General features: G+C 46.2%; 1 protein-coding gene across 2 annotated transcripts in view; it reads right to left on the reverse strand.

The window, feature by feature from the left end:
• GNB1 (G protein subunit beta 1) overlaps window positions 1–14,105 on the reverse strand; it is a 92,894-nt gene that overhangs the window by 15,199 nt on the left and 63,590 nt on the right. Inside the window, exons 3-5 of one of the 2 annotated variants that reach the window (XM_079696813.1) lie at window positions 10,466–10,568; window positions 5,148–5,186; window positions 3,428–3,534 (exon numbers count right to left, since the gene is read on the reverse strand). In XM_079696813.1, the coding sequence (XP_079552939.1) occupies window positions 3,428–3,534; window positions 5,148–5,186; window positions 10,466–10,522 (203 nt within the window). In that variant the 5' untranslated portion in view covers window positions 10,523–10,568. Of the gene's footprint in view, window positions 1–3,427; window positions 3,535–5,147; window positions 5,187–10,465; window positions 10,569–14,105 lie in introns of those variants that run through there. The other variant, XM_079696812.1, reaches the window with a different exon arrangement.

Below are 14,105 nucleotides of genomic sequence, written 5' to 3' on the forward strand. Positions count from 1 at the left end.
GTGCTCTGTCTGTATTTGCAGAAAGAAGACAGAAACTGCAAAAGGAAAACATGACTAATGGGCAAAGGAATTTCAAGTGAGAGTAAATTCAGGGAACCACCGCTACTCATAAGATATCCTAAGGAACTCTGTTCTACAGACTGTGCTGTTTTCGAGGAATGGCAAGAAGGCTCTCTCCATAATCCCATGCAGAGATACGTGTCAGCATGGTAAATAAGGAGAAGGATTTTCAGTTTTAGATATTTTATCAAAACACAGGTCTCAACCATTTCAGCTGCAATATACTTGGCTTCCTGAACTGGTCAAAACCTGGAGGTAAAATCACTCGAATCCCTCTGACAACTGGTCCTTTTCATCCAACTCTACGCTCTGATGCACACCCTTCTCAGGGAGCCAGCAATGAGTCTGGCAGGGAATAAATACGTGTTCAGCACTGCATGAAAAACTTATCCCGGAACTGAACTACGTGCAGGCTCCAATCCTATTATTCTTTGGATGCAATTTCTTAAAGTAAATCCCTGCATCGAGGTGCAGTTATAAACATATCAGGCACTTGAAAGACCCCGTGTAATCGGAACCAGGGTCGCTCTGCGGCTCGATTTCCGCCAGGCTCCTCTAAGCACAGGCTTTGGATGAACATCAGAGCTGACGTAAAGAAGCTCGTCCTCCAGGAGGGTCACCTCTAGAAAGGCCTCCTGGTTGGAAAGCTTACTATGTGCTGACGTGCCCCAGGGTTAGAGAGACATTAAGCAGCCCCTGATCCTCCAGAAGGTGAGAAAAGACACACCTCTTAATCCCCAGTAGGACGACCGCTTGGGACCTGGTTCCTTCTGTCTCCTAGAGCTCTCAGTTCCCCCGAGATGCCACCCAGCCAGAACAGAGGCAAGAGCCAGGAGGATGCCCAGGGCTCCAAGACACTGAAAACAGGGGTTAAGTAGATAGAGGTCCAGATCCAAAGGCCTCAGGCCCTTCATTTACTCTGAGGAGGGAGGACTCTCAAGCCTCGCTGGGTTAGCAGCATTTCACTCTCAGTTATAACACTTCAGCAGACTTCAAAAAGGGGAGATAGGGCTTCCCTGGTGGCACAGTGGTTAAGAATCCACCTGCCAATGCAGGGGACACAGGTTCAAGCCCTGGTCCAGGAAGATCCCACATGCCGTGGAGCAACTAAGCGCGTGCACCACAACTACTGAGCCTGTGCTCTAGAGCCCGTGCTCTGCAACAAGAGAAGCCAACGCAATGAGAAGCCCGCGCACCACAACAAAGAGCAGCCCCCGCTCGCTGCAACTAGAGAAAGCCCGCGCGTAGCAACGAAAACCCAGCCAAAAATAAATAAATTAATTAATTAAAAATGGGGGGAAGTTTAGCATTAATTCATGTGACTGAGACTCTCAAATGTTATAAAAAGTAGACTTTAAGTATAAAAAAATTACAACGTGTTGATAAGCATATTATAAATGCATACATAGTATGTACTGACACATGCACATACACAAACCTCACTGGGGGCATCTTCTATAGTTTTAAAAGAAAACTGCTAATCAGTGCAATAGTTTGAGAGTATCCATGAATTATACAAACATGATCAAATAAGTGGCATTCCCAAAATATAGTCTTGAATCATGAAAAAAGGTTGTACAATAACCTTTGTTTATGAAGATGCCTTAAACAAAATGTACATCCAAAATAAAAATAAACTTTCTTTGGACTTTAAAGAGGCAAAATTTTACCTATTTTACCTCCAGAAAACACGGCTATGTACAAAAAAAAAAAAAAAAAATCTCTGAAGGGGTCTGGATAGCAAAGGTCCTCTTTGGTATCATTTTTTGTTTTCCTTGTTTATGATTGTAAAACACAGCTCTCATATAAGGGCATTATAAAAATAACTGTCGTTTGAAGAGCAGCTTTAAAACAAATGCCCATGTACCCACGACGCTGTCCGAGAAAGAGAACAAGACCCATGCAACACCCAGCAGCATCTCCTGGGTCTCCCACGTCACCCTTCTCTCAGGGGTGACCACGACCCGGAACGCAGTGCTGTTTATTCCTGCCTTTGCATTCGTTCCTTCGACCACAGGGCTCTTGAGGCAGAATTTGTGTTGGAACCAGAGGGCATGCAAAGCCTGGCAGCGGTGATCGGGACGCCTGTGAGATCTGGTGCTGCCGGCCCCCGGCCTCCCCTGAGCCCCTCTCCACATCACCACAGCTCTGGCCACACACCTGCCTTAGTTCCTTGAACACAGCTCTTGGTCACCTCTCAGGGCACAAGTGACACATCACTATCCATCCAACGTCCTGTCTAATCAGGACACTGATGTTCCCACAGATGGGAGGAAAGACCCAAAGGTAAGATATTGTTTGGTTACCATCTACTTTTGACAATAAATTCTAAGGTGGATTGACTAGTAAGGGCATTTTTCTTTCTTTTTCCATTTTTATTCTTTCTGATTACTGCCATCATTAAAATGATCTAAGTTAGCTCTCATTTGCATTTGGAATTATATGGGATAGTCTACAGAAAAAACTAAAAATAGACTCTTTTGTTCTGTAGCTGTTGACACTCTAAAGCAGGCAATTTCATGAACAAAGAAAAAAACCACCAAGCAGACAATTCTTCTCTGATAATTAAACATGAAAAATGCTACTCTAAGAAAGGCATCTAAAATATCATGTTAGCTATTTGAAAGAACATGTTACAGTCACAAAGTCACACAGCATTTTATGTAATTACTTGGGTGGAAAAGTGGAGAAAGACTTCCCAGCAGCCTCTAAAACAGGAACAGAAAAGAGCTGAATGGATTTCATTTCAATGCTGCTGCAGGTTAAGGGCAAGGGTAGGAGGGACCGGGAGGGCAACGGAGATGAAGAACCTAGAAAGAGGTCTGAACACGGGGCAGAATTCAAGGTAGAAGGAATGAGAGGCCAGAGAAAAGGGCGGTGGGGCAGACAGGCGGGGGAGAGGCGGTGACGGCAGCAACGACCAGCTCAGACTCACGCAGGAACCTTGGGACATGAGTCGCTGTTCTAACCCTCCGGACTCGGACACCGCAGGAAGCGGCTTCTGATCCCTGAGCCGGGGCACCGAAACCAGGAGAGGGTGTGGCCGAGAGGCCACGAGGAACAGGCTGCAAAGAGGAGGAGCCATGGCACAGAGGACAGGCCACCTCCCCAAGGTGGCATGGGCGCCGAGCCACGGAGCTGGGAGGACAAAGGCAAAGGGAGGGCGGTGAGGAGCTGACTGGGTGCGGCCGGCCGGCCAAGGCAGGCGGGGAGGCAGGCAGGGACACAGATGGAGCTCGGGCGCCTGGCTGCTCGCACATCTGACGCAAATGCCTAATTTTTTCTTTACAAGTCACAGCCAATGAGTTCAGGTTATTTTCTCCTCCGTGCACGTGTCAAGCGCTACGTGTGCCCAAGCCCCACACACCTGGAATCCGTGCCCCAGTGCATGGCGTAGATTTTGGCCAAGTGCCCCCTCAGCGTTCTCCTGGTACGCATCTGGATTCTTCCCACTGGGTCGACGTTGTTTGTGATCTTAAAAATAAAAGTTACTGCAAATTAACATCGCGGGACGCGTGCTCTCCCCGCAAGGTTTCCTCTGCCCCATGCCCAGCCCGCTCACTGGCCCCGGCGCCCTGGCCACGGCTGTGCCTGCCCCGCTCCTTCCAGTCCGCCAGGCCTCGCTCCGTGATTTCTCCTGTTTCCCAGGGCACCCACCTTCCCTCTCCCAGTTCTCAGAAGTCTGCTACTCTACCTGTTCTCCAGGACCCCCGTCCCCTCCCCCCGTGCGTAGCAGGCCTGGGGCTGGCCCAGAGCCTCCTCCCCTCCGGGCTCTGCTGTCTCCCTAGCTGGCCACCCGGCCCAGCTCCTCCTGCCTCCATCAGGCCCTCACGAGTTTCCTCCGAATTACAGCCTCATCAGCCTACATCACAATCGAACACTGGGCCCCAGCCTTACAGACTGTCCAGCGACCAGGCTGTGCGCTGAGCTCGACAACGATGGAATCTCCTCTGTACTCTGTAGCTTAGGGCACAAAACTATACATGCAAACCTGCTGTTCACTCCAACATACAAAAACCTGACGTTAATGATTCTGGGTTGACAAATGGAATACAAGTGTATCACGATAATGGGTTTTAAAAACACGTACAGTCCAAAGTGCATTTGAGATTCAAATGCAGGTTATTCTATGCAGTCTAATTTTTCTTTAACTTATTGTTTAACCCCAATTAAATAACATCTCCTAAAGCGCTAAGACGATGTAAAAAAATCATACTCAACAGAAGTAGGAATATAATTTTTCTTTCAAATTTCTGTTCAATTCTTTGGACAAAAATATTGTTTTTCAATGAGGTGAAATGCACCATCTGAGAGTATGTCCTATCTAGCATAGCCACGCAGCTGCCTCCTAAGACACTCTCATCGCCCCCAGAGGAAACCCCACATTCATTAAGTGGCTGCTCACTACAGCCTCCTCCCCAACCCCGGGCAACCATGAACCTATCTTCTGTCTCTACAGGGTGACCTGTCTGCACATTTCATATGCATGGAATCACACAACATGTGACCTTCTTTCACTGAGCGCCATGTCTCGAGATTCATCCCTTCTATGGCTGAGTAACGTCCCACCGCGTGGACAGGCCACACTTTGTCCCTGCGCTCCTCCATCTGCGGATATCTGCTTTCTGCTCTGGCTGCTGGGAACCGAGACGACGTGAGCATGCGCATACACGGGCTTGTTTGAGCGTCAGCTCTCAGCTCCTCTGGGCGTGCATCTAGGAGTGGAACTGCTGGGTCATGACTAATGTTTTAACTTTTTGAGAATCTGCCAAACCGGACTTTAGAAATCGAAGTTCTGAGGCAGATTTTGCTAGGGAGAGGAACTCTGAAATAGCTGTATCAAGACTGCAATAACATTTACAACTCCAACCTCCGCAAGAAGGCTCGAGAGACATTATTTGTCATCTGCGACACACCACGGCCTCGCCTAGCGTGGTAAGGGCCTGCGCAGAACCCTTGGAGCAGTGCCCCACACCCTCACTGTGCACAGGAGAGAATCAGAGCTCTCCCTCTAGAGATCCCCAGTGGAGGCGCCACAAGCACCAACCTCCAGGCCAGGCCAGCGACTCTGCACAAACTGCTCTTACCTGGGAGAGAGTTGCATCTGCACACGCTTTTCTAGCATCCTAGGGAAAGACAATGATAAAGAGGGAATTAGTGCTGTTTCAGATAGTCACTCCAAGGTGCTGGCACTGCAGTCCCGGAGAGCCTCCACCAGGGTGGGAGAGCTCAGACCCCTTCCTTCGCCGCCCCCCCGCCCAGCCCCGCACCCACGGTCCCGAGCACACTCAACAGAGAACCAACAACACCCAAGTGCGTGCCTGGCCTGCAGACTACCCCGTCTAATGCGCAGCGCCCCCGCTCCCCCAGAGCCTCCTCTCCTGCCTGCGAGACTCCGGCACCTTCCCACAGAACTGCACGTGCGTCTCGCTCCTTCTACCAGCCCAGGAGCCGTGGGGCCCACAGAAACAACATCTAAAAAGCACTGACTGGCCAGCCCAGAGAACTTTTCTTCTAGAGTGTGTTAACTAAGACTCTTGTTTCCAAGCCAAACAATCCCTGAAGCTAACCTCTACACAAAAGAGCAAAGGATGTGGGGTCAAAACAACCAAATTCAGGTTAAGACTCTCTGGCTGTTGGCAGCCCGTTACCTGTTTTCTTATCTATAAAATGACCTTGTGAAGCAGATGAGAACTACAAAGGGATGTTACTCAAGCTAATTAAAATGTTCTCATTGTTCCTAAGTGATCCAAGTTACTAGAAAAAAAATCTTGACATCTCAAAATTAGTGTGTGTGTGTATATATATACATATATATAGAGACATATTTTCTGGCTGTGTTGGGTCTTCATGGCTGCATACGGGCAACTCTTCGTTGCAGTGCGCAGGCTTCTTCTCACTGTGGTGGCTGCTCTTGTCACAGAGCGTGGGCTCTAGGCGTGCAGGCTTCAGTAGTTGTGGCACGTGGGTTTCAGTAGTTGTGGCGCGTGGGCTTCAGTAGTTGTGGCGCACGGGCTTAGTTGCTCCGCGACATGTGGGATCTTCCAGAACCAGGGATCGAACCTGTGTCCCCTGCATTGGCAGGCAGATTCTCATCCACTGCACCACCAGAGAAGCCCCAGCGTATATATTTTTACAAATAGAAAGCCATACATTCTGAGGGAAAATGAGACAACAGCTTTAAGAGGGTCAAAATTTGAATGTAGGGATGGGGCCTAAAACCTTTTTTTGTGTAGGAATAATTTCAAAGGAAATTATGACAATTTCTAATAGAAACGTTGCCACTGTGTCATCTGACCACCTGCTCTCACTGACACGCATGTGAGCACTCGTGTGGGAGGGCCCGGGGACCCCTCCAGGGCAAACGGCCTCACTGCTAATTATTTCTGCTTCACGAAGCTGGTGCTAATACTCACCAGCCCAGCACAGGGAGTATATTCAACAAGATGGTGATTATAGAGGGACCAAATAGCTAGATTCCAAATTCAACTCAAACTATCCTATCAGAAGCCGTTCTGCTTAGTTAAATCTGCTTATTTAGTTAAAACACAAAAATTATATAATCAGGTATTTCTGTGCCAGCACCTAAACTTGGGGTCAAGACCAAGAGGAGGGGAGACACAGAGCAGCAGGTTTTCCATCAGGGACTCTATCAGTTACTCACAGAGTTCAATATTTATTTCTGAGTACCATTTTAAAAATTTGTTATTTATTTATTTATCTATTTTTTGGCTGTGTTGGGTCTTCGTTGCTGCACGCAGCCTTTCTCTAGTTGCGGCGAGCAGGGGCTACTCTGTTGCAGTGCGCGGGCTTCTCATTGCGGTGGCTTCTCGTTGTGGAGCAGAGGCTCTAGGCACATGGGCTTCAGTAGTTGTGGCACACGGGCTCAGTAGTTGTGGCACATGTGCTCAATAGTTGCGGCACAGGGCTCAGTAGTTGTGGCACGTGGGCTCAGTAGTTGTAGTGCATGGGCTTAGTTGCTCCACGGAGTGTGGCATCTTCCCAGACCAGGGGTTGAACCTGTGTCCCCTGCATTGGCAGGTGGATTCTTAACCACTGTGCCACCAGGGAAGCCCTGAGTACCATTCTTACTGATATTATACACAGCTTTCAATTTTAAAAAAGAATAACAAGAATTTTAAATTTGTTTTTTGGCTGCACCACATGGCTTGCAGGATCTTAGTTCCCCGACCAGGGATTGAACCTGGGCCACTGCAGTGAAAGCGCCAAGTCCTAACCACTGGACTGCCAGGGAGGTCCCTAACAAGAATTTTTTAAATGGAAAAAGTAAACCATGGGACTTAAGTGGCTTCATTCTGGTTAGTGTCCAGAGATTAAAATGGATTTCGTAATGTCCAGAGCAGACTGCAGTGACACCACAGAGAACAGACAGAAAAACCATTTTAAACACTAAACACGGGGAACTCTAATTCAGTCTTCATTTTAGCCAACAAGTGCTCAATGTAAATGAGTACAGCATCCTCAGAGCAATTCAATCTTCAACTTCCAACCCTGCAGGAAGAAGTCTTCTAATGGAAACCATCTCTGTAACTGCTTAATAAAGACAGAAATCATCAACATTTTTTAGATTAAATTCCAATTTAACGGCCTGGTGATACGTTCACAATGGCTTATTCTTTAGCCAAGGCTCCTGTACTGTCTGTGCTGAGAAGAGTCACTGAAGACAGCGGGTCGCCTTCCTGCCCCTCACCCAGAGGAGCACATACAGACCCACAGCCAGTCAGGTCTTCTCCTGGCTGGATGTCAGTCCAGCACAGGGCAGCACGCGGCCAGGCCCATCCCACTAGGGCCGCACTGACCACCCCGGCTCTGCTGTCGCTGGAGACAAGCGCCCGTATGCGTCACTCGGCCCATCTTGTTCACTTGCAGGGTCGGCACAGTCACTTTGAAAAAAATTTGCACCTGTACATGTCGTGGAGTTCCCCTTCCTCCATTGGTAGCCCATGTGTTTAAGACATGCCATATTTCAATCTGCATCCCGTGTTGAGAGCCCGTGTTTCCTCATAAACATGACCAAAAGTAAGATGACACGGTCTCTCTGGGGTCTTTCAGCTTAAAGACCAATCTAATAAAGCAAGAGACCCCTCTCAGAATCATCTACCATCTCCTGTTTGATTTGCTGTGCCCTACGTTCTTTAACAAGCATGTGTTCCTTGGGTAATCGGGGAAAAGGGCGTTTTTTTTCCTTTGTTAACGAAAGTCCTCCGTTCCCATTTAATGTAATGGACTCAAACAGCTTTGTCGACCCTATACTGTGCAAAGAAACCAGCACAGCCTCAGAGGCAAAGCTTGTGCAGATGGGTATGGAGATGGCTGTGCAGCTCGTCCACTCTCCTGGGGATGGTCCGCGTGGAGCAGGCACCACGGGAGATGCCGCGGGTGCACGCTGAAGCCATTTCATGTAAGAGACCCTGAACTGGCAAGACTCAGTACCAAAAAAGAGTGTAAAAAGTAAATGTATTTATTAATTATAGATCAAAATGGTGATCTTTTAGATACATTGGTTTAGATACAGTTGTTAAAAATTAATTCTACCAGTTTCTTTTTACAGTTTTAAACTCCACATGTGGCTCACACGACAGCTCTGTCCCCTAAGAGGAGGGCTGTGTGTGCTTACAGAAAACGGGTCTAAAAAATGGGAGGGAGAGATGCAACACTGACTTTCAGCCTTTATTTTTTTCCACCAAATTTGGATTTTTTTTCTTTTTTTTACCTATGCCATATGAACTCTCTTATTTGCTACGAATAGATCTGAACCCACTATTTATGAACAACTTATAAACAACAACTTATTGTTGCTAGAAAAACAAAATTCTGATTTCTATATTCTGGAGTGTGGCTGGACGTATTAAACAAATCTGATCAGAGCAAACCATTAAAAATACTAACTCTTCATGGGCTTCCCTGGTGGCTCAGTGGTTGAGAGTCCGCCTGCCGATGCAGGGGACATGGGTTCGTGCCCTGGTCAGGGAAGATCCCACATGCCGCGGAGCGGCTGGGCCCGTGAGCCATGGCCACTGAGCCTGCGCGTCCGGAGCCTGTGCGTCCAGAGCCTGTGCTCCGCAACGGGAGAGGCCACAACAGTGAGAGGCCCGCATACTGCAAAACAACAACAACAACAACAACAAAAAAAATACTAACTCTTCCTTATTTTTATTGAGCTATATCGTATCTCTTAAATGTTAAGATTTGAAATTCTTACAGTAAAAGGATATTTTGTTTCCTCTTTGATGGTAGATCTCAGATAATTCCATTATCTTTTCTCAACTTCAAGAAAACGTCGGCTAAAATGATGCTGATCTTTCTTTCCAATTACCACTAGGCTTTCTGAACATATAATTTGTCTTTTAAAAGGAAATAATTAGGCTCCATCCTTATAGTTGGACCTAGTATGCATCCCCTTTTAAAAGTTCATGGGTTCTGTGGTGCACCATTATAAACATCAGTGACAGATTGGATGGTAAGGCTTGAGAACTCTGCAACTATCCTACTTTCTACAGGACAGCTGAATGATACCTGGCTGTTTTTATCTTCAAAGAGATGCTCTATTTGAACGGAGCATCTATTTGAAGATAGATGTTAGTGCTCTAACAGCCATAACCATCCCTAGGAAACACCTTTTTTCAAAATTAAGAACAAATCACACGCACTTAAAATACTTTTTATTATTGTTGTTAATACTCTTATTTTTAAACAAGTTTCCTGCCCTCAACTTAGCAGTCACAGTGGGGGAAGTGAATACCACACTCCATACAGTGACCAAAAGAATGTCACAAAGCTAATTCCCAAAGTCAAGAAAAAAGGTACAAAAAGATGTCTATAAATTCTGTGGAAACATTTGCTGTATAGTGAAGTGAAAATATGCTAGAAAACAAAATCCTAGCAGAAACTAACAAAACATTGTAAGGCAATTATACTCCAATAATGATGTTTAAAAAAAGAAAGAAAGAGAGAAAGAAAACAAAATCCTGAAAATAATGTACTAGGCCAAATACCTGGATCTGTAATTTCTTTTTTTTTTTTTTTTTTTTTTTTTGGCGGTACGCGGGCCTCTCACTGTTGTGGCCTCTCCCGCTGTGGAGCACAAGCTCCGTATGCGCAGGCTCAGCGGCCATGGCTCACGGGCCTAGCCGCTCTGCGGCACGTGGGATCTTCCCGGACCGGGGCACGAACCCGTGTCCCCTGCATCGGCAGGTGGACTCTCAACCACTGCGCCACCAGGGAAGCCCTGGATCTGTAATTTCTACATCCTGGGCCACTTAAGATTCAATTTCAATCCAAAACAATGAATAGTCTGTATTCTGTAACCCATCTTTCCTTAAAATGGTAACTTTGCATCTGAAATCCAAATGATTAACAAAACTGAGCACACATAGCTACGTACTCTAATCTGGTTTTTAAGCTGTTCGGCCTCCTGCCGTAACTGGTCAAGTTCGCTCATCTTCTAATCTTAGTGCTCTTCAAAGCCACCTCAAAGAATCTTAGATCTGAAAGAGAAAAGCACAAAAAATTAATAAACAATGACTGAGTAATTTAATGAAGCAGGTGAGAGAAGGAGATTGAAATTTTGAGAGCTATGGTTTCATTACAAATCAGAGCACCTTTCTTTAGCATTCATAAGAAGGTATAAAATGCCTACAAGGGCTGTGTTAATGAAGTATAATTACTATTATACACAAGCTTTGTTCAATGACAACGTCTAACAGACTATTCAAAAGGTGGTGGTGGGCTGAAGAAAGAAAAATCTGTTTGGAAGCAGGTTTCACGAAGGTTTTGGGTCTCACTATAAACTCAAGAACCTAAGACTGACGTTCAGAAAAGCTCTCACATGAAAACCCTGGGGTAGTTAGTTCAGGAAATAGAGTACAGCGGCAACCTGGCAACCCAGCACCTCAAAGCCGTGTCAATGATCTTGAACCCATGACTGCCCAGAAGACATGAGAATGTTCACATGGTGATTCTAATTTTTTTTTTTTTTGGCTGCATTGGGTCTTCATTGCTACACGCGGGCTTTCTCTAGTTGCAGCGAGCGCGGGCTACTCTTCGTTGCAGTGCGCGGGCTTCTCGTTGCAGTGGCTTCTCGTTACGGAGCACGGGCTCTAGGCACGTGGGCTTCGGGAGTTGCGGCACACGGGCTCTAGAGCGCAGGCTCAGTAGCTGTGGTGCACGGGTGCAGGTGCTCCGCAGCATGTGGGATCTTCCCGGACCAGGGCTCGAACCCGTGTCCCCTGCATTGGCAGATGGATTCTTAACCACTGCGCCACCAGGGAGGTCCCACACAGCTATTCTAAAAAGACTCAGTTTGGTGTCCAACAGGTCTCTGATTCAGGACAACTTACTCTCCCACCAAAATGGGCTCTGGGATCCCAGGGTACTCAGAGACGACACCGCAGTCCTTATGGGTACAGGGCGAAGTAGGCTCAGTACCAGCAGCCCTGCTGCCTGCTGTTGACCCTGCCCCACCCTCAGGCTCGTCAGACAGGACTCCTGAAATCAGGGTCAAAACACAAGTATCCTATTAAACAAGAGACTTATCTCCCCAAGGGAATGTCGCAACTGGGGGTTGCATTTCTGACCAAGAACATAGCTGTTAGGTCAATCCTAACTATGACCAACCTATCACAAAGCGGAAGATACAATTACCAACATCTTTTAATCACTTAAGAATACAATTAGCTCCCACATGCAAACACAGCTTATGCAAGGGCCTCAATTTCCTATCCAAACACAGAGGGGAGAATTCTTCCATCACAGATTTTGTGTGAAAGTCACAGGGTTATTATAATGTACACCAGATATTTAATTAACAGTAATTATTTATTTTCTTAAAATGGAAACACATCTGGGGGAAATAATCTGGATGACCCAAGAAACATAGTTGTTAGTTCCCCGTCTAGATAAACTTTCTTTTTCTGTACAAAAGCATTCAAAATAATTGTTACATGGTCTATATTACAGAATACTTATTGAGAAAACAAAAATACCTTTCCCAATAAAAAGCATCTTTAAAAAGTATGTGTTAAGTTCCTGGCTCCTGCCCTCACCTGCACCCACCAGCCCACGACTATTCACAGCCACAAAACGCCATTAGCTGCCGGGGCGGGCCGGGCAGGAAGCAGAAGGGGAAGTGCTGGGCTTCTAGAGGCATCAAGTCCCTTGGGCTGACCCTAAATGAAAGTCTGTCTGCACAACTACCAGGAAAGGCCTAATGGGGTGGGGCCATGATGCGGAGCTGAGGCATCTCAAGAGGACAAAGGCAGGGTCTGCCACTCCAGCGGTCCGGGAAGGCAAGCACAGTGCCGCCACTGTTCCTAGAGGCATTACTTCAAGTGGGTGTTGTAAGCCCGGGCAAGCTTCGCCCACGCAGACTCGCCGGCGCCTCCCTGGACAAAGGGAGCATGGCTGGAGTTACCCTATGTGATAACCGGGCCAATTCTCTCTCTCGTGTTCATGTATCAAACTCTGAGGACTGCAGCTGATGAATATTAATGTATGAAATAATAACAGTGCCAAGAGAACACGAAATAATTTTAAAACAGAAAGCTGTGCCGACGCGTTTCCTGAGCTTATGGATGGCCCTGCATCCTCCCCGCCAACCCTGGCGGCCTGCTGCAGCGCACGTGCATTTCACACGTGATCAAATTATACTATAAGGACAATCCGGCAGAGCTGGGGGCAGTTTTATCCCAGTTAACACTCCCCACCCCCACGTTAAAGAATTGTTCTTAGTCTGTGGAGAAGCTACTTCATTCAATCCTTCCAAAATCAACGTGAAGAAAACTAACAGCTAATGCTGTCATAAGGTACACTGAATTAAATGGTTAGTTTTAGTCAGCAAACCATGTATTCTGATCCTAATTTAAACACTAACAAAGCTAAGCTAGCTTTTAAAGTAAGGACAAAACCCACAAACTCCTAGGATCGAGATAAACAGAAAGAACTTTCAGAGATGCTAGGTGGTCTTTAGGTAAAGACCCAAATCCCAGTATTAGATGGAATAGCTCCTGAGATATTAAAATTAAATATTTCATTTAATTAGATGCTCTTATTTTTACATATTATAAAATATATATCAATACATGATAATCACCCAGCTGTATTGCTTTAAATTAGAGAAATTAATTTATTGAAAATTTAACTATCTTTAAAATGAGAAGCTCCAATTCAGTTATCTCTCAAAATTTCAGAAGCAATAATACCAATACTTGCTGACTTTAATCTTCAGTCACAAGCAAAGAGAACAAAACCAGATCTACTTCTCTTTCATCATTAAATAACATGAATTATTAATACTGCCTTTTGATTACAGCTCTCTCTACGATCAGTGTCCACATTCAAGTCTCAATTAGGAGACTCAAAATTCGTATCCGTGAATTTTTAAAGAAAAGGGTATTCATATCTCTACTACGAATAAAAATAAGTGTCCTGAAAGGCCCTTTTTGATCTCTACAGTCTGGTCAGAAAGAGAAACCTGCTGGTAGGCATTTAAAAATTTTTTTCAACTACGTTCTTTATTCTACATGTTGAAGGTGTATTTTTAAAAATCCAATCTGGAAAAGAAGTTATCTGCAGATGGCCTCTCACCGATGGAGGGACACTCCAGCATGCTCACCTCTCCCCGTCACCCTCTGGGCACTGGGGTTTGCTCTGACGTGGCACAGTCCAGGACCTCCTCTGTGGGGCACACACACATCCACGATGGACAGCCTCCCGCGCCTTGAGCTAACGGGCACTGAACTGGCCTCACAGGATGAGTGTGAAGGGACCGGGCAACACCACCATTACACAAGGCCAAGCAGTCAACACTCCCCCAAAGAGAAGTTGGCAACCCACGGATAGCAAGGAGCCTGAACACTCAGATACAGAGCGGGACTGACGGGAAGCAAAAAATTCCTAATTCCCACAAACTAAAAGTTCGTCCCAAATGCTCTTCTGTGAAGATAACAGCAAATGAAAGAGACAAGGTACAGAAAAATATATAAATGATGATATTTCTCCTTCTGTGCATATAAAAAGAATAAACA

This window comes from Hyperoodon ampullatus (genome assembly GCF_949752795.1).
Source record: "Hyperoodon ampullatus genome assembly, chromosome: 2".
Classification (NCBI taxonomy): Eukaryota; Metazoa; Chordata; class Mammalia; order Artiodactyla; family Ziphiidae; genus Hyperoodon; species Hyperoodon ampullatus.